Source organism: Clinocottus analis, unplaced genomic scaffold (genome assembly GCF_023055335.1).
Source record: "Clinocottus analis isolate CAN_PGR_092001 unplaced genomic scaffold, fCliAna1.0.p SCAF_7, whole genome shotgun sequence".
In the NCBI taxonomy this organism is placed as follows: Eukaryota; Metazoa; Chordata; class Actinopteri; order Perciformes; family Cottidae; genus Clinocottus; species Clinocottus analis.
The window spans coordinates 16,106,585-16,133,964 of NW_027176229.1; the positions used below are offsets into that span (position 1 = coordinate 16,106,585).

The 27,380-nt window shown below is 44.2% G+C and overlaps 1 protein-coding gene across 1 annotated transcript in view; it reads left to right on the forward strand.

The window, feature by feature from the left end:
• The first annotated feature begins 296 nt into the window (after nucleotides 1-296).
• Nucleotides 297-27,380, forward strand: part of fam222aa (family with sequence similarity 222 member Aa) — a 45,503-nt gene continuing 18,419 nt past the window's right edge. Inside the window, exons 1-2 of the mRNA XM_068566714.1 lie at nucleotides 297-1,191; nucleotides 25,604-25,746. Of these exons, the coding sequence (XP_068422815.1) occupies nucleotides 25,650-25,746 (97 nt within the window). The 5' untranslated portion in view covers nucleotides 297-1,191; nucleotides 25,604-25,649. The remainder of the gene's footprint in view (nucleotides 1,192-25,603; nucleotides 25,747-27,380) is intronic.

Consider the following 27,380-nt stretch of genomic DNA (forward strand, 5'->3'; position numbering starts at 1 on the left):
TCCCATGAAAGATGGCGCCTTTAACCTGTAACTCGAATGAATATCTCAATCTGTATTCTGCCACGGCAATTTATATCAGACGGGTTTTTCTTTTTCTTGTTCCGCTAATAAACAACGTGGTTTTAGACGCTTGGACGCCGAGCATCTCTATGGTAACAGTCCTGAATTACCGATGATTGGCCAACCCGTGGGAATGTTTCTGTTCCCCCTGCGCGCTGATTGGTCGGTGGGCGGGCTGCGCCGCCTGACAGGCTGCAGCGTTCCGGGTTATTGTCAGTCTCGGCAGCTCGGCACAAGGGTAGGACCGCATCCCGGAGCTGCCTGAAGCAGCTAGCTCTCCATTCAGACGCAACCGCTTCTCACTTGGTTATTACACCAAAGAGAGTGTCTCTGAGCACTGCTGGCGAGGTCTCTCCACAGCCTCAGCTGGACACCTGAGTCTGAATCGGAAGACAAGACATTTGAGAGAGGCAGCCGACACCGCGGAGAAAGTGACGGACGGACGGAGCGGAGCCGGATCCCCGGGATTTTACATCGCATCAGTTTAGGATATCTCAGGCAGCTGCTGTGGCCCAGCCTTGGTTTCCTCCGGGGTACCTTCACACAATATTAGATCCTATTTCTAACATTCGCATGTTATATTTTCCCTGAGCTCGTCTAAAGCGAGCAGGCGGACCACTTCAAGCCCATGCGTAACAGCGGTGGATGTTGGAATACTGCGTAGCAGTTCAACCACCCAGTCTTTCGGTTGTCAGTTGTGTTATTTGGAGACATCTATAAGCGAAAAGAAGAGAAACCAGGACCTTTAACTTTGTCCCGGAGGCTAAACGTTGAAAACCCGAAGCGCGCACTCGGTGCGCAATCCTTCCGAGGACGCTCCTGAAATTGCCGACCTGCGCTTTTGCCCTCGACAAAAATTGGCAACCGAGTCGAGAAAAAAGGCAAAGCTTATTAACTTTGCATGCTAGAGGCAATAGTGTGGAATCTAATTCACAGGGTTGCCGGTGTATTTGCATACCATTGGAAGAAGAGGATAAACTTAATCAACATTTGACATCGACAAAGCAGCTGCTGGATTTTGGAGAACAGAATGAATCCTTTTTAATTTCGACCACAGAAGTACGAGGCAGATTGCTCAGTGAATGCTACAATCTGCATGGAGTTCTAGTCTGCACTACGGAGCAATTTATGGTAAATATATGTTATGCTCATTTATTTTTCTCTGCGTCTTGCCGATTCCGAAAGGTTTGGGTCATTCTTTATAACCATTAGCGTAGTTACGGCCAGAGCCTCGCGGGGTCCTTTTGGGATGGCAAATAGAGCAACAGCAAAAAATAATGAATGTTTGTAAATGCTCCCTCTTCCCAGGATGCTGCCCACATAACGATGTCTCAGGTTTAAAGCCTTTGTGTCCATGCGTGACCCACAATAAAGGAAGTGTTGTAAAATCGACTTGTTAGAGAGCCGCTCCCGACTGGCTTTAGGAACTGCTTTGATGTGTAATATTAGTCTTTTCAAGTATGGGTAGCAATTAAGAGAATTGTCGAGGGTATCGCACCGCGGGCACCACAGGCAGGAATGTGTGGCACTGGAGAGGAGTTGCTGCTCGGAGCAAAAGGTGCGAGTTTCTCATCTGCACGCCCCCGTGCGTCACTGCGTGTGGGGAGGGGGACTATAGTGACTGCTGCAATTAGTGCTCGTTCACCCTGGAGTGTTGATGATACAATCTCTTTTTAAATGGTGACAGGCTTGTATTAAGGACAATTCATAGAGCTGTGTGAACACTGTACAAGTTTTCACTTTGTGCTTCGCGGCATGGGCGATGCTCTCTGCTGCATTGAGGTCTGGAGGCAATTTGTCATTGTCCTGTGAATTCTTCAGCAAATGTCTCCTCCACTCTGCAGCCGGAGCCTTGAATGCAAATACAAGAGTCTGATTATCTTGAATGTAACTGATGATGCATGTTTGATTTGAATGTGAATGCAGGCTCATAAAGTTTAGTCTGTTTCCACTCCCGTGAACTTTGAGCCTCATGGGTTGCTGAGGTTGCTTTGCAATATTTAGCTCCATCGCTCACACTACACATAAATGAGCCTGCGCATTATGCTGACTGTGCAGCGGGGAAAAAGCTGCACACAGTATGTTTTATCATTAGAATACAAGCATCCTCAAAATGTATCTTCCTCACTGGCTCCAGTCATTCTCTCTCCAGCAGCCCCGCAGACAGGCAGCTCGCTGAATGTAATATGGGCCCCTACAGCAGGGCAGGCGCCCCCACAGTCGAGGCACCTGCCATCCTGGCTGTATTGAATAAAACATCCAGTGATGTATGAGGCAGGGGCTGCACCCGAGGGGGCAGAACTGCCTCATTTACTTCCTCCACTCTGCGCCTATGACCTGCTGAGCAAATTGTGCTCATATTAGCTCTGCGGCTGCTCTTCACCTAAACAAATAGTCTTCCCAGCATAATGCTCGCCTTAACTCAACATGAAGGTTGGACAAGGCTGAGGAGAACGGAATGGCAGAACAGCTTTAATATCTAGGTCACTGAATTACCTTTTGGAGTTTGTAGCTCTTGTTTTGTCTTTTTATTTTCTGGCGTTCTGTTTTTCTTTTTCCCTGTAACATTGGACCTTCGACTGTCCTGCAAGACGTTACTCACATTTCATCTTCCTCCAGATTTACCCTTCTTTTCTCCTCTCAGCTGCCCAACAAAAGTCCAGAAATCATTTTCAAATGTTTACAAAAAATATTTTTTCACACATCAGCAATTTTTTTTTTACTACTTTGCTTGTTGAGGAAATTATGAAAATCTAAATTACTAAATTCAAATTGAGTCTACTCTACACATTTTTGTTGGCAGCAGCTGGGAGGTGGAATATATTTTGCATCGTAATAAGCATACACCAAAAGAAGCCTGACTTTAAAAAAAAATCAATTTGGTAATCAAATTGCATATCAGTTTGATTGATTGATAGCGGTTGGGTTCCTTACTGTATTCTTTGCGTATTAAAGCGCCTTCCCGAGGTGAATAAGTGAGCTTCACTCATGAATATCGTTAAAGTCACTGAAGTTTAATTTCCTGCGCTATGTATTAATCTTTTTTAATCCCTGCATGGTTGATTGTCTCAACACCTTCCCAGGGGCAGCAAAACTCATTGTGGCACTTAAGATGACTAAAATAGCTGTGTGTGTCTGTGTGTCTGTGTCTGTGTGTCTGTGTCTGTGTGTCTGTGTCTGTGTGTCTGTGTCTGTGTGTCTGTGTCTGTGTCTGTGTCTACCCACACCTGAAGTATATATATATATATATATATATATATATATATATATATATATATATATATATAGTTATTCACACAAATTAAATCGTCAGATTTACTGTCCACAAAGTCCATTTGTAGAAAAAAGATGTACTATGTAAATAAGCATGAAGAACATTGTCTTGTCCTGTCAAAGAAAGGAGAAGACAGGTGCTCTTAGATTACCTGATATCCAGAAATGCAGGCAGCATGTTATTTCCTAATATCACCGGACGCTTAAAGAAACAGGACCGTTTTCTCTCAAAGCCATGTCACCAGCAGCTCATTAGATGCCTGATCAAAGTGTTTCGTTTCACAAAATGTCTATTCAACAGTCCATGTTCTAACACTTCTCATGTGCAGGCAAACAAAGGAGACGTGCCCTTTTCTTGTATTTATACAATATTACATGATTTAATATAAACTCTGTGGTCCCTGCAGCAGGATTTGTCTTGCACATCAGTACTCACGATGTGGAGACAGAGCATGAAAAAAACATAAAACAAAAACATTACCCAGAAACGATTGTGGAGAAACAAACACACCCTTCAGCCAGTCTGTGAATGAACAGAGGTGAAAACATTGTGCAGTTTCCAGCAGAGATTCTAGTGTTGATGGGCTTTTTAAAGGCAGGATTAACAAGAACGGTTCTGTTTGTGAATGTTGTGTTAGTGTTTGCAGTTCTTTGATATATCCCGCTGCTGCGCTACATAAAACTGCACACTATCCCTTTCGCTGCTGGATGAACAACCCTCAGTTTTATTAGCTTCATGTCACACAATGAATACGCAGATCTTAAGCAAATTGAGTGAAATGTGTCAGTGATTGTCTTCAACTTTCAGCCACACAAATACAGACGACAGGCATTTGATTGCATACATTCCCCCCTGCGGTGTTTCTGATGAGTGCTGTGTGTTAGCGAGACGCCGTGCGGTTCTCTGCTCGTTACCCTGCCGATGATTTCCTGTTGCTTAGGCTGTTGTAAAAGGTTCACCTGACCACAGGTCTGCTCATGTGATCAAATCTGATGTGATGGTAGACGTTGGCAGCTCTTCATCATGGTTATCTGTAGCCACTTAACATGTGACGGACAGCGGCGATCCCCTGACCTCTTCCCTCTCCTCCCCTTTCACCCACTGTCAGACTGAGTGGAAGTCACGGCTCGCCAGGCCCGAGGTTAATATATAGCCTTTCATTTGGAAAGGTTAGCGCAGTCAGTCCATTTTCTTTTGTTTTGTAAATGCCCTTGTGCGTGTAAAATATAGTCTAAAGCGACTGTGCACATTATATGTGGTTAATGAGTACACTAGCATGGAGTGCTGTGCAGTTTACTCCATAACCCAGCCAGAGAAAGTGAGGGGAGGCATGCTCCTTCTAAAGTGTTCTTGGTGGAAGAAAGAGAATAAAGCAAATCTGACAAGCTCTCCAACAGCGAATTTGCTCTCCTTAAAAACAATGCCGCTCTTGCCTTCCTCATGGTCACATTGATTTGTTCTGGGTGACAGTGCAGGCTGCTGTGAAATCACCCCAGCACCATTGATCTCAAGGAGAGGAGGAGGAGAGGGAATGAGAGCCTGGCGACAGTGAGCAACATGGGAAAATCCTCAGTGTGCCCTCTTCAACCTTAACCAGTAATAAAATGAAGGCTGTGGTTACTATCAGATCAGCCGCTGCTGGACTTCTTCAGCCACTGTATTGCAGTCTGATCGGCGCTTTGATTTGTTTTGGAGGTCCGTGTGTGCTGTTTGAGTTGCTATTGTTGCTCGCCATGTTTCACATTATCAGCTAAACTCTTTATTGCCGCTGTTTTCCATGCCAGAAGCAAGAGTGTTTTATCTCATGCAGGCCTCTGATTAATCTCTCCCTATATGCTGGTGTACTTTAATCTTGAATGGGAGATATCTGATTCTCCTCGGCTATTGAGGAAGATCAAACTTTAATGGAACAAGGAACTGCACATCATCCTAATCTCCATCTCCCAGCATTTTGGTTGACTGCTCTCCCTCGGGCTTTGTAGCTTTCTGCAGAAGCAGGAAATACATCAGACAGATAAGGTGTTTTCTCGCCATGCTTTAGTAATTTATTCCCTGTTGACTGTGGCCAACGCTTTACATCTCTGCTGTTGGATTACCTGGTTGAAGGGACAGCGGGTAAAAGCAGGGGAATTGATTGACACCTACATATGGCTATCATGTATGACCCAAATGTGTGTAACTTTCCCACAAGCGTTAATTAGTGTTTCTTCACAGTTCAGTCATTGCACAGGAAAAACAAAAACGTGCTCGCCCTCTCTCTCTTTATTGACACGCAAGAAACGAGGGCATGTGTGACCCACGTCATCTGTCTATAACAGCAGGGAGAAGAGATACAGTCAGCTGCGTGGCTGTATTAAGGTTCAATGTGTTTGATGACACCACAGTCAATCCAGGAATTAGCTATTGACCGCTATTTCCTCCGTTCAGTGCCTCCCCATCACTGAATAATGGTACACATTATGCTGACCCGCATCCGGACTGTGACTGGCTGGATGCATATTGTTGCAAATGGATAACACTTATGGAGTGTCACACCTCCCACAGACGGTTTGTGTCTGTGACAAAAAGAGGCTATTACCCATTTCTAAGGCGGTTGCTGTAAGGTAATGAAATTTTCTCTGACTGGAGAAAACAATGTTGTCTGGTCCGGATTGTAATTGCAGAAGCCACCTCACCATTTTCCTGAGTTCCGCGTGAATGCAACACGATTTAATAAAACTCTGGAGATTTTTATCATTTATTGCCAGGCCTGGCAGCGGCATCAGGGAGTGTAAGCTGAGGCTTGCACAGATAAAACTCATTCAATTTACTTGTTGAATTTTAACCAAGTCGGAGACCATTTACAAGGGAGCCGGCACACAACCCATAGGGAAACGTTTATGTGTTTGTATGGGGCTGATGCAGGTCAGCTATATTATTAACATAAAGCAACCATTTCCTCAATCTAAATAGAGGAGCTGCCTGGAATTTCCGTCATTTTCTACTGTGTTATTATTTGTGCCAAGAAAGGGTTGGGAATCCATGGGATATTAGGCCCTGAGGCCAAAGAGCTTCTGTGTGCCTGCCTCCACTCACATACAAAAACATAGGAACATTGACATGAGGACATGTATGGACACACACACACACACACACACACACACACACACACACACACACACACACACACACACTCTCTCTAGCCCTGTTTTATTACCTCCTGCCTGCTGCTGGAATTGCTTTCCTCCCTCGAGTGAGCCAGGCAAAGCCGGCTTTATTGTGTTAACCTATTTGTGTGTCAAGAGCGATTGCAGCGTTCTTTATCTCTGTTTGTATTCGGACGGGGAGACGGCAGAGAGAGAGAGAGAGCGAGGAAGAGGGGGAGAGAGTGGCGGAGGAAAAGAGAGAGGAAGAGGAGGGGCGGGGGGCATTTGCACAGGAGCCAGGCAAGCCACCGGAGTTAGACGGATGGTCGGTCACCTCGCTCCACTCTGGAGGATAATGACTGGTTGCTTAGCAATAACCCACCACCACCCACTTCCAGACTTGCATCCAGAGTAATCACTTTTTTCCTCTAAAAGATTTCATATATAATTATAAGCCCTTGCACTGCCGGTCTTTGAAATCTGCCTTAATGGGACTTTTCATTTATTTAGCAGAGTGGCTTGAGGGTGTGAGCTGGAATTGGAGCTCCTGGTTATTGTAGATTTGTGTGTGTGTGTGTGTGTGTGTGTGTGTGTGTGTGTTCATAAAATATACGCTTTGTGTTAAGCAGTTGGTGGAGTTTGACCGGGATTACGACAAGGCCAAAGCTATATTTCCTTCTAGATAGCTGCTGCCGTTCAACCTTTGACCTATGTAATGCTGCAGTGGCAACGATGCATTCAAATAGATGCATCTGTACACACACTCACATATTCACATTTTTTGATAGGCAAGCAGAGGCTATGAGTGCGTCTTCTTGGGAGCTCTTAGTTTTATTAACATTTTTATTGAGTTGAACAAATTGCTGACCTTTTGTGGCATAATAAATAGCCCGGCCTGCTTAGGAAAAGAGAGTTTTGGCGGAAGTGACTGGCGTCAATCCAAGCAGTTTAACTCATGATTTGCAGTGTGTTTATTCAGCAGGTGACAGCATTTAATACTACAGAGTGTTTCAACGTTTCAATTCTTTTTCAACTGCTTTTTTTATTTTACTCTTAAAGCAGGACGTTAATCTAGTCTTTAACCTGCACCAGTCTCCTGCAGGTCTCCATAATTTTAGGTAACTGTGTTTTTAAGTGTCAGGATAAAGGTGTATCTGAACATGACCCCAATTTAAACTGCTTTTCATCACCAGCAGCCACTGATGTTGGCACAAAGTCCAGAATCGTTTTAATGCTTAGCCAATTATCCTCTTTGCTGTTGAAAATAGATTTTTTTTTCCTCCCCCTCTTTTATAAAGAAGTACAAAAAAAACATTTTTAATTCCCTGTGAAGTTCATATTAAACTTTTTCTCGTTTATGATGATAAAAAAAGTTGTGGATGCTCAAACAGACTTTGTGCATCAAGTTAGATATTTTGACTTACATCAGTAGCCAGTTGGTGTTGCATTTGAGTGTTCATTTTTGGAGAGAAAAATGACAATTCAAGAAAACAATCTGTTTTGTTAATGGAGCTTCTTCAAATAATGTCAGCCGTTTCTGATATTTACCCATCTGTGCTCTCTCTCCATATCCTGTTCCATGCCATCTTTTCATATCCAGGCTCATGCACCATAGCTAAGAGTGACAGCTTTGCATGTCCTGGGAACTTCATACAGATAAACTAAACATACAGCGCTATCCCCCTACCCCCATCTCTGTGGCATGCTTCTGTGGCTGCGTCTCTAGGAACAGCTGTCCAGCTGTCACCGCAGCCAGCCAGTCAGCCACTCTCCAAGGCAACATCTGTAGAGACTGAACGCACAAGGGCAGCCTGCCGTTCTCTGCTCGTCCCCAAAGACCATGAAAGTGTGTCAAGCCTTTTGGCTGCACAACACCGCTGACCACGTCAACCGTAGCACTGAGTTTTGATTGAACATTATCTGCTCCTGTGGCACTTTAATAAGCTCCATGAGGCATCAAACACATTTTTTTGTCACCAACTTGCAGTGATCTGTTGCTGAAACGATTAACATTTTACAACAGTTCTTAAAAACAAATCATGTAACTGTGCAGCCCCTGCAAAAAAAAAAACAGACCACATGATGGTATCCATAGTCATCTGCCTCTGCTTGTGTGTGTGTGTGTGTGTGTGTGTGTGTGTGTGTGTGTGTGTGTGTGTGTGTGTGTGTGTGTGTGTGTGTGTGTGTGTGTGTGTGTGTGTGTGTGTGTGTGTGTGTGTGTGTGTGTGTGTGTGTGTGTGTGTGTGTGTGTGTGTGTAGGCGTGCGTGTGTGCATGTGTCTGTGTCTGTGTCTGTGGGTAAACAAAATCCCAGCGAGCAAGGTGCAATGGCCTGGAACTGACGAGAACCCACTGGGAGAGTCTCTCCTTGATGTAGCCCTCCCCCACCCCCGCTCTCCCCTGTCCCCCTCCCCTCTCCTCCACCATCTTTTCCTCCTGGCAGCGGAGCGATGGTGGGGGGGGGGGGCACAGAGCCGTGTGAGTGGGGTGATGAACAGAGCAGCGGTCCCCTCTGTCAGCCACAAACTAGGATCAGGGAGATCACATGGGACTCTCCTGGGATGAGCAAAGGGAAGATGGGAGAAAGCAGCTGTTCTGTGTTTTTTCTCTCACTTCCTCACCAGCTCACTTGTGTGTGTGTGTGTGTGTGTGTGTGGTGGTGGGAGGGGGGGTGGGGGGGTTCTGTCATGCTTGTTTGTTTTCTTGGCAAGTTTGTCTTTAAAGGAGAAAAGGCATCTTACGTTGCCATAGAATTGGATGAGATGAAAATGTGCTTCTTGAATGTGTCATTATCAATCCTGTGCCTCTTTTTGTTGTCTTTAGGAACTTTTAAAGCATTTGATTTCTTCACCAGTCCTCTCAGGCATACTGCGCCTCTCCCCACAGACAGCTGTGGACTCATACAGGCTCTGGGCGAAGTTTGATGGATCCTGTTTACTGGAGCTGAGAGAATGCCTGGGTATCTCAAATTAAGTGTCACTTAAAGCTTGTCTTTTAGTCAGCTTTCCATTTTGTTCCCCCATCTCTAGTGACAGCACCATGCTGCCAATTGTAACAGGGATTGAGAGGAAGACATTTGGTGATTACACATTCTGTCATGATTGAGGGGTGAAGCCAGCAACTTGAGGCAAAACCAAATTCCATATGGCTGCAGTGAAATCTCTCCACCCATAGTGAGTTACACTCAAACAGCCCCTGTCCCGATGACAGGGAAATCGGCTGCTCATGACTTATCGTTTTATCATTCAAATTTACCCCATTGATGCCCGCTGCTGTGATTGACAGCTGGGCTTGAAAGCCGCAGCCATCTCAATTGAGCTGCGGCAGCCAGTTGGTAACCGTGACAATGGTCTCTTCTCTCTGGCTTGTTTTCACACTTTTTCTGCTGTCACTGAAACCTTGCTGATTGCTTCTCTGCCAAGACAGCATCCTATTAATCTTTTAAATAAGGGCCGCAGCCCGGCGGTATTGTTTGCGGAAAGCCGAGAGGACCTTGTGAGACCACACTGAAAAGGAAAAGGGGGCAACTGGGGCTGAATCCGCGTCATTGTGGCTGGAAAGCCGAGCCGCCTTAAAACCAACGATATTAGAAATCTAATCGCTGCTGTGGAGATGGATGGTGCTGAGGTCTGAATATAGACAGCGCTCTCTGACCCCACCTGATGACTCTGAGGGCTCTCTTGTCTTCCGCCGCTCTCCAGGTGCATACTGTGCTTTCATCTGCGTCGCGGCACTGAATGAAAGCCCCCGTGTTTATGGCCATTTCCCTTTTTTATGCACTTATTGATCCCTTTTCAGTGTATTTTTAGCGTTCAAACAATATATTCTGAAATGGCAAAACATGGATGTATTGTGGTCGGACTGAAGGAAGAATTACGAGCTCAACCCCTCTCAGTGCAGTTTAAATCTGCTTTTAATGTTCGACTGTGTGTTTTATTGTTTATCTTTTAGGATCTTTTAACTGTTGTGTAAAGTGACTTTGAGTACTTAGAAAAGCACTTTATAAATAAAATGCATTATTATCATAATTTTTATTATTTGTACTGAGCTGACAGTTTGTCTGAAGGAAACAGAAACCAGAATTAAATGAAGGTGTCCTTTCACAAATCTTTCCTGCAACCCAGAAAAAAATATCTGGCCTCTGTCTTGACAAGCCTTCCGGCACTCCCAGTTCACAAACTAGGCTTTTGTGTTTAATTAGGTGTAATTTGTGAACATTTCCCAATTGGTAAGAAGTCTTTTTTTGAGTCTCTGTACTTCCTTGTCAAGTGGTTGTTAATGGAGGATTGCTGCATTGCTCCTGACACCTTCTGTTTTGTAATGAGAACCTTCCTCTGCAAAATAGCCCCATAAACCAAACCTTTCAAGAGTGAGGACCATTTGGTGCCTCAGTAGTTGCGATGTTTACGACATATAAAGATTTTGAAGTTATGGGATCATCGTATTGACCGACCTTTCATCTTTCTTTGTCTCGTCTCCAGCCATAGAAACCCAGTGAGGCAGGGCAACCTAGATGACTAATTGACTCCCAGGTCAGAGTCACATGAAAGCAAGACTGCTGTTCAATGGAAATGGATATACTTTCCCCTACAGAGAGCTATGGCTGCTTTGTGAACAATCTGTGTGATCACGCACCGTGCATGCATACACGCAAGAGCATTTGAGCATGTAGCTATTCATAGCAGGTCACCCTCTGTCTCACAGTTGTTTCTCCACAGAAAATCGATCCATTAATAACGACTTCAGAACATTGCAAAAGCATTTTTTTAATAGCCTGTATTCTGGCACTTTCCCGTAATCTCACGTGATGTTGCTGGGTTTAGATAAATATGGAATCAGTGAAGCATTTGTTTTTATATTATGCACTTTATTTACTAATTGTGGCCTGGTTTTAGACAACAGTATTTAAGTTACTTTTATGAAAAAATGTCCCGAGGGCACTGCAACTATTTTGCAGTTGTAAAGGCGTTCTCGCATATGTAGCCTCACTGCAGTGGTCTTTTAAAATAAAAAATCAACAATGCAGAAAAGCGTTTTTAACCGTCGGTCCTTGAAATGAGCATTAAACTGCAAGTCTGTGTTTCCTCACAACATGCGAATGTGTGCACGCAGGAATGTCTTTTTGTTCTTGTTTGCAGGTTAAACACAAACACTGCCGTCCCAGATTCACACACAAGCCCCCACCACTTAAGTCTGCTCCGCACAGCCAGCCACGAGCCTCCTCCCCTTTCGCCCGCCATCCAAAAAAGATTGTCTCAGTTCCTCCAGTTTCAAAGCGCTCGCATAGCTCGACTGTGTCAAAGCTCGCCCCTCCTCCCTGACCCCTCCTTCTGGAGACAGCACTCTTGACCTGCTGCCCCATTGTTTCCAGCAGGGATGGATGGGGAGCCGCCTCTGCCGGCGCGATCCTTCACTCAATAGCTGCTCCATCTGTTGACTGCGTGACTCGGGGTTACAAGCGGGGATTTTGCTCCGTCTGTGCAGGGTGTGAAAGGAGCTATCTCAGGGGGCTTCCTGAATAGGGGTTTAAAACTAGCCGGGTGTTGTGATGCCCCTCACACCCCACCCATCCACCCGTCATCAGCCCAACACAGCCGGCTGGGTGTGTGCAGGATGAGAGGCCTTCATTGTGCCTGTTCACAGGCCCCTAGGCAACAGGGTCACCTTGTCCCCAAACAAATGCTGCCCTCAGTGGGATTGTTGGCACTGCATGTGTGTGTCTGTATGTGGGTGTGTGTGTGTGTGCGTGTGCGTGTCTGTGTGTGTGTGTAAGGGGAGTATTTGAGTATAAGAATGCATCATCAGGAAGAGGGCAGAGGGCTTGGCTGCGAGGACATTTATCTAACATCTCTGCCTTTCACATCAAGACCTATTCAGTGCAACCCTTCTGCGTCAGGCTTTCAAAGGGCATCACAGATAGAGAAACACTCTGGACTGCTTTACAGGTCAAACTGCTCTCACTGAGCATTTAGACCAACATGCCTAGTGATCTCATTTTTATTCATCTTGTATTTTCAGCTTAGAAAGAAAAAAAAAAAAAAGCTTTTTGGAAACATTATCCGCATTGTCTCATGAGTTTGAGCCATATGAAATAGTGGAAGAACGCTGCTTAGGATTTCGAGGCTGATCTGTTCTGTGCTTTGTCTGCTTTAATTGAGTATTGCGAACCAAAAAAACCTAATCTGTGGCTGTTTTGACTGCTGGTTCACCTTCAGTAATTAATGTTCTAATGTCTGCCAGACATTAGTGCTGAGGTTTTGTGTCTGTCTGCGTGGGAGTTGTTATTTGGCATTTTCCCTATAGTGAAAATAGTCAGGACACTGCCGTCTGCAATCCTATTCTTTTACCCTGAACACAATTCTCATCAACTAAAAGAAAAATCTGTCTTTAGGATGATTTTGCTTTTAGAAAGTTAAACATATTTATTTATTATCGAGACTTTAAAAAAAATAATCTTTTACTTCCCTTTATGCTTTAACGTGCTTCTCACAGTGTAAATAACTCAGCTCCACTTTTATTTAATTATCTTTCTTTAGTTTCGATCAAAAGTGGGTCCTACAAGCACCCTCACCTCCCTTGTTTCCTGTTCCATTCCTTTACCACAGAGCCCCGGCTCCACCAATAGGAGCCCTCAGCTGGGCCCAGGATGTCCCCAACACACCATTACCTCAGTTAAGGTGAACGCAGGATCTTTCATGTGTTTCACCTCAACCTTTCTCCCCAGGCTGAGGAAAGACAAAGTAAGCAGCAGAATCAGGCAGGGAAGCAGGCGGTTGGTTCAGGCGTGGAGCCCCCTCGCCAGACGAGACAGAGTTACAGGGGGGGGTTACTGAGTGGAATGAGTGGAGGTAGAAAACTGCAGTGACAGCAGAATGAATAAATTGAAAAATTCTCTCATTGTAAATTGTCTATCACTCGTGACAAACGATCTGATAGGCGAGCGGCCCGGGTTTCCGACGCATCCGTCCCAATAGAGCTGTGAATAACTGGTCTATCTCCACACTGCTTAGCACTGGCCCCGCACTTAATAATTCATACAGTGTGAAATATTTTCCCCGGTACAGATATGCCAAAGAGCTGCCGCCAGCAGGCGGGGGCGGTGAGGGGGGTGTCCCTACGGTGCTAATTTGGGGGATGGTGACGTGCATAGATTTCTAAGGGGGCTCGAGTTTAGAAGAGATGCCTCCGACACATTTGCTCTCCTGTTTGCTCTGTCGGCTGCAAAGAGCTGAGCTGGAGATGCAAAGAGTGAAAGAATGCAGGTGACATTTAACTCACGGCTGATCTGCCTGGAACCAGGAACAGAGGAGAGACATGTATTTTAATTTAAGCTGACTGAACACAGTTATCGGTGACAGTTGGGACAAAGGGAGGCTGTAAACCTTCTAAGTAGTTTTTGCTGTTTGGCCGTGCGAGTGTTATGGTCACAGTTGACATAGTGGCAGTTGGTGTCTATAGACTTTAGGTTTATGACTCCTTGTTCCAACAGATGACTTCTCCTGCCTCAGGCTCCTTCAGGAGCTCAGCAGCCAAAGGCAGCTCTCATGTTGCCTGACCCTCTTGTCCTCTTCCTTCAAAGCAATGAGCTCACAGCACCTTTATCTTCACGGCAATGAACCCAAAGCAGTAATGGGCATGCTCACATGTGCGTTCACGAGGGTAGGCAGATATGTACTTGTCTCCGTTAGTGTCATGCCGCGTGTGTCATTTTTTTGCGCAACGGTGCTGTGTGGTTTCGTCTGTCTCGTTCTGCAGCACAGACCTGTACAAACTGGGTTTTTATGGTTCGCATTTAGGCCCTGATACCAATTATGCAAACTATTAAAAATTTAAGGAGGACAGTCTTTTATAATTTAATCCTAAAGTAATAGATTCTATTAAAAATGCATGAGAGGAGCTTTATAGATGGAGCTAGAATTAGTGTCTATCAAAGACTCCAGTCAAGGATGCAGGGGAATGGGCGGCAAGAATGGTGGTATTGCCTCATTATTCAAATATGATATGATTACCATAGAGCAGGAGTCCCTCAGAGCTGAAGCAGAGCTGGCTGGCCACTGTGATCACAAACTGGAAGAGCATTGTCGGGCTCCTCAGAGGAGGCTCTCCTTTTTTCTGGTGAAATGAAACAGGTTTCAGATTTCCTGTAACTTTCACAAATGGGATTCGCAGTGGCGTGTGATTTGTTGGGCTTTGAAGCATTCTGTTGTTGAACTCCTCTTTGTCTTCTCGGGTTTTTCCTCCCTGGTGTTTCACTTGAGGTGGTTTAGTCTTGTCCTTGCTAAAAGCATGTAGAAAGTGTTCAAGCATGAAAACAACCCTGCAGTGTTGTAACTTAATGGCTTATGTAGCAAGCAGATCTTTCACTGGCCTTGGTGTTCCTTGGTTTACCCCTCAGAGAGTTTTGGACAGGTGAAAAGCAGAGTGAAGACTTTCCACAATACGGTTGTTCACAAAGCAACCATTTGCAGTGTTTCACTTCTAAAACTTTTCAGGCATTTTGTACTCCACTTTTTCCCACTCTAGCAGCAGAGGTAAGCTAAACAGTTTTTCTGCATCACAGGTTTTAAAGAGTACAGATAGCAGTTGCAATTCACTCTGTTATTGTGATTTGCTTCAATAATTACAGGTAGAGAACTGCAGTGATTCAGATACCAAAACAGCCCCTGAAAAGGCGCTGTGCTTATTAATGTGCTGCGAGAAGTGGATTGAAAAAGCCAATAAAATCTGGAACCCTCATGAAGCTTATATGGATTTTAAGTTCTGCCTCTGAGGTAAATTCCTCGCCTTTTTGATGTAATGGTTGCCTGTTTATGGAATAAATCCAACAGGCTTAATCGATCATCTCCGTGGAAAGGTCAAGAGGAGAAGCTCTGGTGTTTGAAGTGCTTATCCCATGGAGATGTGCCAGAAATGTGACACCTCTTTATGAGTGGGCGGCAGCAGGCAGATTAGTGACGGACAGGGTGGCCCGGGGGGATGATTTAGGGAGATTCAGCTCTAAATACTCTGCGTATATCATAGAGAGAAATTATAAACTGCCTTCCCCCAAATCCCTATTTTCAACAGAAAAGCATATTAGTAGATTAAAAAGAGAATTTCCAAAAAAAAAGAGAATGAGGGGGGTGTCACAGCTGTTGGGGAAAGGTCAACAAAAGTTTCTCCTCCTGTCCACACTTTCTGTCTAATGTTGCTTAAGTTACTCGTCGGTTTCATCCCTCTGCAGTCTAATCTAATCTGGAGTGGGTGGCTTTGGGCAGCATCTGTGCTCTGAGTTGAAATAGGGCTTTCTCTCCGCCTAATCCTCTATCCAGGGATCACTCAGTAGGGTGAAGACAATTACCAGCCTGCTCTCTCATGCTAATGGAATCTCTAACTAGATCTTACAGAAAGAGGAGAAAATAGACAGAGGAAGAAGAGAAGCTGGGACAATGGCGCAGAAAGATGACCCAACTAAAATGGGTTTTTAGATTACCATTTAATTATTGATAGAGAACCCAGTTGTAAGGCCTAAGGTCAGGATTTGGAGAGCATTTTCTGAGAGAGGAGATAGATTATCAAGTTATTTTGGTGTGTGCGTGTGTGTTGAGGGGTGTCGGGCCAGGAAGTTGCTGAGACAGGACTGATGTCACCGACATATCAGCAGCTGTGTGCCAGATAGTCTGCCTTTCACCTTTTTATCACCTGCCTCCAGCAAGGTGTCTGGAGTGGTTTTAAATTTCATTAATATGCAGGAATTTATAGATTGCCTCCCTTGGCATTTCTGCAGGGAGGGGAGGAGAGTATTACAGTCTCCATCTGCACTAATTACTGGGTCTTGGCAGTGTTACCTGTCTCTTGTGAAGGACAAACCAGGCCCGAGCAGTAACACACAGAGCAGAAGGAGCTCATCTGCTGGGGAGTCTTCAGGAACAGGGATGTCTCCGGGGCGTTTTCACTCTGGTATGCTTGATGTGCTGGGAGCCCCGAGTACCATAAAGAAATCACTGCTAGCGACTTCAATGAACGAAATGACTTCGTCCAACTTCCTTTCATCACGTTGAGAGAGAACGACAAACCTGAACGTGCACCTGATTTCAGTGACTGTCGCACGTTCGTTCAAACTGTTGCAGTTAAATGTATCAGTATACATCTTCTGTTACTCCCGGAGGAAACTTAAATTGACTGTCTCCAGTGTGTCGGAAGATTTAACGCCACGGCAGCTCGAGTGTAAATCTGAACAGGTGGAGACCAGCCGTGTTCTCTTTAATGTGGAGACCTGAAAGGTGAGAGCAAGCCTTTGGTCGAACAAATCAATCACAGGAGCGAGAAATGTATCCAAAATACTTAAGAAGGAAAAAAAGGTAATCAGTCTCCTCATATGCTGTTATCTCCGCGATGACCTCGCTTCTCAATTCGCTCTCCGTGGCTGGTCAAACTGGCTGATAACAGGATCCCTTATCAGTTTGCTTTTGTCATGGAAAGCGTCTACCATTTTAAATCATTACCACCTGACCATGTTTTCACTTTCCCCAATCACTGAGCAGTGACACCAAGACCTTGCCTGTGGAAACACAAGATCGATGCTTTAACTCTTTGCACTTCGGGTAGCTCCCTGGCTGCCAGGCTGCCACGTTTCCGCATCAAATCTGCACGCTGCGACTCCGCAGCTGGCTGTGGGTTTCTCAGGTTTTCTGTGTTTGTCTGTCGGCCTGTCAGAACGACTTCTTGGATTGCTGCTGCACGGCAACATCTTGCTGGTGTTTGTGCCATCTGTGCCTTTAGCCAGCAGGTGATTACCAACCGCAGACTCACCTACCACTCTGTCCAATTGCATTCCCTCTGCTGGCATGGTGAGGGCCGGCTTTCAGAGGGAGCAGGATGACAACAGCTGGATAGCACACATTACGGAGTAAAGGGAAAGGCTTGCTGGGTCTCGGTGACAGAAACTGCAATGTGGAGAAAATATGGGCGAAAAAAATGCCTGCCTCCTTTTCCCAGCAAGCTTAGCTGTGAGCGTTTGTGTCATCCTCTCTTTTTTAGTCCGTAGTATCCAGCAGAGCAAAAATGGCTTTGTCACACTTCAAATATATCAAATGAGATCAGTGTCAACATTTCAACGGTGCACTATTTGATTGCCTTGTGGGCTTCACAACGCACTAATGTTATGCATGACTGACTATTGGATCTATGACACCCTCCAGAGGAAGACGGCGGAGTCCTCCTTTGGACCATGGGAATTGGGGTCACCTTAGGCTCTGCGGAGCGCGATGTTTGGAGTCAGGCCTCGGCAAGTGAGAGAAGAAATCACATTGTTTGAATTTAATTATATTCCATTGATTTATTGAACACCCATTAATAAGCATACATTTAGAGGCAGGACTATTTTGCGTGAAGGTTTTCTCTCTCTCCGTCTCCCTTTTCTCTCTCGCCTGCTCACTCCATTTCATCATAAATTGACATAAGCCTTTCTTTGAAGTTCAGGAGCCAAGCTGAGGAATGACAGCACAACAAACAATGAACACAAAACCAAAAGACAATGAACACTGTTTGAATATTCAAGTGAGCCACCATAGGATGGGTAGAAGGAAAAAAGAGCCCTTGTTTTATTGTTGTTGCGTTAAGCCGTGAATGGACCTGTCTGAGACAATAAAGGATTGTGTCACATTGGGATAAGAAATTTTGCAATATCAACAATGCTTTACAAATGGTATGTAATAAGGTTTTCTGGGGAAATATAAATCCTTGCATGAAAACCGAGAAAGCGCAGCTCATTTTTCACATTTGGCTGAAGTTAGTGTGGAGGGTTTGTGATTTATGTTCAAAAGTCCTTTCTGGTGAGGTTGCATCTGCAGCTAAAATATCACTAAGAGTAATATTAAATTACTCGTTAATGCAGCCAAATGTATCTTTTAATATTGCATTTAAATCAAAACAGTCCTTTGTGGAGGTATTTTGTCAGCAGCAGTCCTTTGCTGTATCCTCCGGTGTATCTGCAATGAACAGTTCAGTAAACTCCACAGCTACCCTCCACATCCATTCAATATGTCACAACATACGCGGAGTTTCTGTGTGAAAGTGGTATTAGATGACAACTGATGCTGCTGCCTCGCAAAACAATGCAACAAAGGCTGAGGCAATAAGAGGAGTAGAGGATGTGTTTCCCCTGTGGTTTGTCTGACAATCTTAAGCCACGCTCTCATAGCTCAAAGTCCCTCGCTGGCATCGGCAGGAGCACGGAGGCTGAGTCGTGTTGTGAGAACACCTTGCTTGTACTGTGCTGCAAACCAACAGATTTTTCAAAGAGGATTCTCCGAGCATGGGACCGCAGGCACGTGTCGGGCTTCAGTGATTGGAGCACAGGTTACACCGCTTCTTAAATCAGAAATACAAGGCTAGTTAGTGATGACTTGTGGATTTTGTTTGTTGTAGTGGTGCTTCACATCTCTCAATACAATACAAACAAGAAAATGTGGGTTACTATTTCAATCTATAGATAAAATAGTATAATGATTGTCGCGTACTGTGCATTTAGACTCTTGTCAAACTGCTATTTGTGGTATTTTAATTTTAAGCTTCATACTTTATGGGTTTAAAGCTGGTTTCTATTACATAGTTTTCCATGTTCATTTTAGCTTTTTTTTATTGGGAATAAATCTCAGTCCTCACAGCCTTTATTGGAATCTTCTTCACACGTTTAATGCAGACTGGTTCTTGCATACATCCTTGACATGTCCCTTCTCTGTCAAGTGACACACAAACATTTCTAAAAGACCATTATCTCATTGGTGGAAGAATATATACCACGTCAAAATGTTCAATCAGTGTTATAGCCTCTGAATTCGCTCTCCGATCAAGGTGCATCACCCATGAATGCTCAGTGTAAACGTATGTAGATTCCACATGTCAAGGGCAAGCGGATCAGGGCTTAGCTCTTTGCCCCTGTGCACTGCTCACCTGTAGTGTAGGTGTAGAAACAGGAGTATGCAAAGACTTGTCGAATTAATACTGTGGTGAACTCTACCAAGCTGCTCACGTAATATTTTTGAAAATTGTCATCACTGGTGGTTTTTCCTATGATTGCAGTGTTTTCCTCACAAGCTTGGTGAGCCTTTGTAGTAGATAATCTAAGCCTGCTGCAAAGTTTCAATATGTGAAGACATTTGTTTTATTTCCAAAGCAAAGTATGTTACGAACCTGTGGCGCAGGTGCCGGGTGGACGCAACCGAGTGAGCTGGACCACAGTGGCGATACTCACTAGCCCCAATCCACCGGATACACCGAGAGGCTATTATCTAACAAGACACTTTGATTGGTGGACATGCCACACTAAGGCTTATGTTTTACCTTGAATTCTGCTCTGGTAGGTGCTGGAAATACATAGTTTAATACAGAATGATGTTTTCTTTTGTTTGTCTCAGAGCTTCAAAAGCCCTCATCCCAGTATTTGTAACTTATCCAGATGAATCTGAATTTAATTTCCATTCATTTTAATTTGCTGGTTTTCAGCTATGCATTTTGAATGTGGTTGCCGCACAGTCATGAGGACTTGCTGTCTTCTCAGGCTGTTATTTACCATTAATGAAACCTCACCCAGCTCAAAGATGCAGCAGTTGGCTGTGAAGTCAATTAGTCCTCATTGCTATTACAGGGTTGACATTAGTCTAGGCAGGCGTGTTATGATTAGAGATGACAGACGACTCGCTGCTGTTGGACTGCCGGACATTCCTCACCCTTCATCCCATGGGTGAAGCTATTGAAGCTGACTGGAATATAGAAAGCTAACAGCCGAGTGTATTTGCCAAGATGCCCTCCATCTGCAGAGAAACCTCTTAAAAATATGACTGCACAGCCTACAAGGTTGTATAAGCCCCAATAACAGTGATATGCTGCATCGTATATACAAGAATCAGCTGCCAATATGTTATTCCAGCGCTGTATATCATGGCAATAATGCCTAAACTGTAGGCTTTTACACACAATGGCCTTTTGTTGTGCAGGTTATTTATTGTGCGGGTGTGAGGTTGTGCAGAGCTGGTGGGTGAGTGCATCCAGGGGCTTGTATTGTTTGGGAATCAGTGGCTCTTGTTTGTGGAGCTGGGAGGGTTTGTTAACAATGTCGTTTTTATGTCCCGGAGTGCGTGCCTGTCGGCAAACGTCCCCTCAGAATTTTTGTTTGTGTGTTTTGTTGTTAGTGTGTGGATCAGGGTCGGCGAACATAACCCTCTCATTGTGTGTCACATCCAAGTGGACTAGTTATTTATCAGGCACATGTGAGCATTCGTGTGTGTATCTGTCTGTGTGTGTGTGTGTATGTGTGTGTGTGTGTGTGTGTGTGTGTGTGTGTGTTTTGAATATACAATATGGGTGCAAATTATTTAGTGCGGATGTGTGGAAAGTACCAAGCTGAAGGGGTTTACTGCCAGTCCTTCCTAATGGAGGCTTTCACTCTCCCTCTATTCATGTGACGGTATGGTGACGGAGAAGGGGGAGCCGAGGATTAAGGGGGTAGAGGCAGTGCCTTGTTAAAGAAAAAGAAAGGGTTTGAGTGTGTCGATTGGATTAACTTGTTTGGGCTTATTAAGAGGGGAGACACAGCAGCTTGTTAAAAGCATTGCATGGGGTGTCCCACAGTGAGACGGCAGGGTCACCATTCAATTAGGTCGAAGCCCCGCCTCTGCTCATTGTGGAGGCTGTCTGCCCGGCTCCCAGACCACGGCTGGTCCTCCACCGGGAGATTGAACTTCACTGGACACATTTTAACAGTTAAACTACTATAGAAGCTTGGCAATTGGTTTTCGATAAAAATGCTTTCAATATCAAAATTATACTTTTTCCGATATGTTACTTTGAAAAATATTAACAAGGTTTTTAACACATTCATCACCAGACAAGTCCTTTTGGTATTGGACAATTTTGCAAACCTGGAATTAGAACATGTCTCACTTTGTTTCTGTTTTAATGCTAATAAGCAAATTAAATTCCTCACTTGAACATGTATGTACGATATGACATATGTTTTGTAAAGATTGTGGTACGGGTAAGTAAAATATGGCGAAAGTATGGTTAGGGTTTTGAAAGTTGAGAAAAAGGTGGACATCAGTTACAATGTGGCCACTGTCTACACGCCCATCTACCACAGCCTCCTCCAGTCCTCAGCTCTCAGGCTTGCTACATATAGAGAATGCTGCCTGATGTCAGATATTAATCCTGATGTCCGGATACTGTACGTCTAATATGCACATTATTCATAGGATACAGGGCTGGAGGTTTTGCTACAAATCCTAATTTAATTTGACAACAGTTTACACATGCTAAATGTTTTCTAAATGCAAGCAGCCATACCAGGGCTTTGCACACAGGCATCTGATTAAACAAAAACCAAACAAAACTTTGAATCTGACCAAACACTCAATGTCATCTGTTGGTACAGTTTTTCATACTCAGTCCATACTTAAAAATATTGGGCTGCAAAACCTAAGTCTCAGCTGCTTCCTTCTTTCTTTCTCATGAAACGTGTAGCTCAAAACACACTCATACTCGCCGTCTATTCACCCATGACCACCCTGTTACACCCCACACTTGGCAGGATGCTTATCTGGGTAGACAGCTTTGGGCGTAGGGAGCCATCTCCTCTGATCTCCTCTGCAGTTTAAGAACCTTTTAACTTAGAAATAGCCCTCTGCCAAGCCCACCGCCTCTTGATTCCAGCTTATTCCCTCATCTCAGGGGACTGATCTTCCGCCCCCATTGCAAACCCTGCAGCAGCGTTGGCAGAACGGGAAAGAGCCCATAGACATCCTGGCTTTTGAGATATCCCCACACTGGTGTAATCGGAGACTTGTGAGTGGATTTGATGAGTGAGTGAAGTGCAGGTGGTTTTTTTAAGCGTGCATGTGCATGTGCATGCGCGTGTGTGTGTGTGTGTGTGGGTGGGTGTGGATGTGGGTTCACGTGTGCACGCTCACACCAGCACCCACGACCTGGGTACGACGGGCTGCTTTTAGGGCAGCTGGATGATGGGTCACAGGGTTTTTGGTATGGAGTTCATTTCCTGCCTGATAGACATCTGCTAAGTAGTACAATAACCTAATATGAGGAGATTAGGGGAAAGGGGAACATGGCAAACAGGCCAAAGACTTGCTCCTTCTGCCTCGCTCTTAAAGTCAATAATAGGAGAAAATTGGTTCTTGAAAATTGAATTGAAAAAAAGTGGGTCTCTTTCAGCAAAGTATAATGCCTCTGAATGCATTTGGTGAGCAGCAAATGGAGAAAAATGGAGGGTAGTTACACAATTGTATTTAATTTCAGTGAGGAGAAAACTGTGGAGGTATCCCCCAGTTAAGACTAGCTTTTAGTCTCAATCTACACCATGTGTCCCGTCCTCCCTCTCAACCACTATCTTTTAACAAATGGGCTGTGTGAGGATGGGCTCGTTGTGAAATTAGTATCCTCACAGAGAAGACACAGAGAAAGGATTATGTGAATAGCCAGTAATGAGCTCAAAGTGCCAGTGTGTTTGGGCCAGGGCTGCCTGTGTGTGAGAGGAAATGGCACTGCAAGCGACCTTTTTTGCTCAAGCACCTGGCGAGAAATAGAGTGGCCCCTCTCTTCCATCTGCATGTGTGTGTTTGTGTGTAAGCATGTGTGTGTGTGTGAGAGAGTGAACTGTGTAATTAACAAGAGTGTAAAGAGTAAATTTACTTTAATTTATCAGGGATATCTTTTTACCCGTAAACACCATTTTCATAGGTTTGTGTTGAAAGTGATGTTTTATGCTGCTTCTGACACCTTTGAAAAAAACATATTTTTGACTTTGAGTGTGAAGTGTTTTATACAAGCCTCATAGTCTGAGGTTAAATTAAATTGATTGTGAATAATGTTTGTTTCAAAAATCTCTTTTTGGAGTGAAAGACTGAATTTTGACAGGGGTGGTGCTTTTTTTCTGTAACACCTGCTTCTAATCTTTTAACGATTCAGACCAGGAAAGTAATTTAACCTTAATAAGAGGCAGTAAATTGTGTTGCGGTTGTCTATCATGCGTCCTTCTTCAATTTCTCAATGCACAATTTAGCACTTTACAAACCATCTGTGTAAAGAGAGCTCTTTATACGTTCATACAAATACACCTCTTTTGACTATTATATAAATATATTTTGAATGGTACTTTTTATATTTTACAAGTTAACACATTCAGTGGGTTCAAATGTGAAGAAGATTTTTTTTGTTGTTCAAGGTCAGATGCTTTTAGCGAGGTCTGAAAAGATACATAACAACCAAATTGAATGGAGGTGAATTCTTTGATGAATTCTTTTATTCTGTTAAATTCATTCTATAAAACTTTGCCTTTATTTATTTATATATATATATATATATATATATATATATATATATATATATATATATATATATATATATATATATATATATATATATATATGCTTTTTAAACTCATTGTTTAACTTTGTGTAAAGGTTAATTTGCTTTGAAATTTGTTTTGAAATTGGGAGGTTATTCTTTGATGATCTATATTTTTGCTTTATTCCTGAAATGAAAAGGAACGGGAGCTAGTGCTTTATGAACTGCCATTAATTTATCTTGTAATCATTTTAATTGCTTTCTTTAAATGATAATCTATAAAACTAAATAATGGACTGATGGCAGGTGGCTAAATGTTCATTTAGTGATTCACTGAGAAAATAAATAACAGGGGACAAGCCTGTGACAGGCGCATGAGAAATCATTTTTCAATAATCTGCCACGCATCATGGCAGGAGACGCTGGCACTGACAGCACGGATGAAATATTTGCCTCTGTTCTTTGTTTTAATATTAGAGGAGACCAGCCCAGATAGAAACGATAATGTTTCATATCAATGCATTTTGGACATGAGGCTCAAACACATGCAGAGCTAAGCTTAAGCCCACAATGCTTCACACAGAGACAGCCGAGCTTTTTAGGTGAGACTGGGCTTCTGCAGAGTAATAGTCAGCACAGTAAGGGCTCATTGTGTCCTGGAATCAAAACATTATCTGCCAGGTGAACTATAGAAGATGGAATCTTGATCCTTATCATGTAAAAACCTCAATGGACCTAAATGGTTTGCTTCAGCTGTACATAACCCACGTAGATTCTTAATCAGTCATCATTGTGTTATGTGACACAGGAATGTTGCTGATGAATGAGGTCTGCTATCCTGCTCAACTGTTCAGGTTCTTGGTGAGAGGAAACAGTGGTGTGTGTATATATATATATATATATATATATATATATATATATATATATATATATATATATATATATATATATATATATAGATATATATATATATAGATATATATATATATAGATAGATATACACATTGGGGCTGCGATGGGCTTTTTGAAAGGAAACTAGCAGCCACTGCCTCCCTGTTCCAGAGTGAAGGTGGCTGTGGGGAAAAGGGGGAGTATAGAGCTGGAGATTTATGGCCTAGAGGGAGATTGATTAGTGCCGTCACTAGCCCTGATGTACGGTTGGCAGTCTTTCCCTCCCAACCCATCGCATTTCACACACACACACACACATAGACACAGACACATGCACAGTCACACACATGCTGCCATACAGTTCAACACATAGTCAGCGACACATACATCCAGACACCGTTCAGTCCCCAGGCCTCTCCTGACAGTCCCCAAGAGCTGTTGCATGTTAAGTTGCAGCAGACAGACTGCTGTTTTTTCAGCATTACCATTTTTTTGCTGTCCATAGATAACGCCATCAATCACCATGTACGCACTGCCCTGGAAGGAATGTGCCTGAGCGTTTCTGCTTTCTGAGTGTGCCTGTGTGTTTGTTTTGAGAACGGTTTCATCGACAGGAGATGCGGTTGAATGGCTGTGTGGATGTGCTGTTTGAAGCTGCAGAGTGACTGCCCTGGACTGTGCTCTGAACCCGTGTCAACCATGTTGCCCCAGTGCAGGTGTGTGTTTATCATTCAGCACACAGAGCTGAGAGGCAGGCAGCTGGAGGCATTCTTTCCCCATTAAATCTTGGGTGAGAACCCTAACCCTTCTCGCCCAGAGCCAGCTGCTGCTGGCTTACTGAAGACGGCCATGGAGCTGTGACATCGAATCCTCCTTCTCAACACACTCAACGTTCCTCTCTTTCTCTTTTTCTGCTCCAGGTTGGCCGCATAACTCCCCCGGCTGTAGTACTGTGCCCACCTCGCCATGCTGGCCTGTCTGCAGAGGAGGCAAAACCCTCCACCCCAGCACCCGGTGTGTGCCAGCAAGTCCCTGGAGCCTCTGCAAGCCCTTGGGCGGAAATGTGAGTTAACAAAGTGGCTGGGAGCGATGGAGGTCAAGGGTTCAGCTCACCCAAAGCTAAGAAATGAGTGAGGCTTGTGTTCGTCATTTGTATTTAATCTATCGGTCATGGTGAGTAATGGAACCGGGTAGTTAACCTCGACTGTGAATAAGTGAAGGAAAATAGACTTTCCGGTTTCTGTTGTTTGTCACTGTGTTCGCTCGCAACTCTGAGGAATTCTAAACAGTTTCATTCGCTCTGCACTTAGACCTTGGATTGCCACGTTGTTGGGCTACTCATTGTGAGGGGGGCTGTTTAGCCGTGCTGATTGTGCAGTCGTGGCAACAGGGCTGAACAGACAGTGTTTAACGTGCCTCACTGGCCCTGGGTGACCCTGAGGGTCTGTAAACATTTACAGTGTCTGGCCCTGGCTGTGCCGGCCGCCTGTAAAGCATGACAGCTGCTCTGTTTGCTCCCTGAGCACCACCCTCTGTCCACTCACAAAATGGTGTAAAGGGACGGAGATGAGCCAGGGCTGAAAACTGTTACAGAGCTGGCAGAACTAGTTCTAACCAGTTTGGGATTAGAGAGGACTGTGACAGTCAGGCATCTGGAAGGTGAATTTCTCCCTAATTTTGTTGAAGCTTTTGTATAAGCTTTTTTTCAGCGAGTCTGTTTTCTGATGAAGGGAAGAAATGTCTTTCCTCCCTCTTGAATGCACCTTGAGTCTTTAGGCGCCTTTGTATCCACGCCAGGCCTATGAGCTACCTCAAGTTGATTAAGTAGACTGGCGGATGGAGAGCAGTGGAGCACTAACCTACCAGTTTTTACCTCGGCTTCGAGAGGCTTAGAGGGAGTTGCAGGTTCTGTGCTTCCTCATCAGTGGGACATTGCAGCAGGCCTGTAACCAGCTGTGAAAGGCAAGAAATAAAGCACTGCCTTCTTCTTTTTCTACTTCTCACTGGCCAATTAGCTACTTCTCAGCTCAATATCACCCTCAAGTCACATCCGACAGACGAGAGAGTCACAATCAACAAGGTGACTGGGTACAATGTGCTATGTCAGATCTCGAGTTGTTTTTTTTATTGGGTTGTAGGGATGTCTCATATGGAGCTATGGATGTTAGTGAAACAGAGCGGGAGCGAGAGACACAAATAGAGCTCCAAGTGCATTTGGAAGGAGCAGCTCTTCAGCTGAGTGGGGTTCAACCGGCCTTACTAATGAGGTTTCAGAGAGGTATAGTGAAAGAGAGGACAAAGAGAAACTGCGCAAAATAGAATTAGAGAAGGTAAAGATGAGGAGAGGAAGGGAGAGAAAGGAAGGCAGTCCTCAACAGTCGTCTTAATCGATTCCCTCCTTCCAATTTCGCAGGATTAGCCCACTTCCTCTCAGGGTTCTCTATTGAGAAGCAGCCAGTGGGAGTCCGGACTCAAATCAATAGAGAAAAAGAACAGTCTCCAGTCTTCCCGTTGTACTCCCTCTTACTGACCCTCTCTGTCTGATTCGCCTCTCTTTCTCCACCTGTTAAACCCTTTGATTGAATGACTACCACAGCGACTGACTTGAGGTTCATAATGAGGATGTTTGAACATAATAGCCTCTTTTCTGTCCTTTGAGGGGGAAGAGGGGAGCAAGTGTTGAATTTCCACCACTGT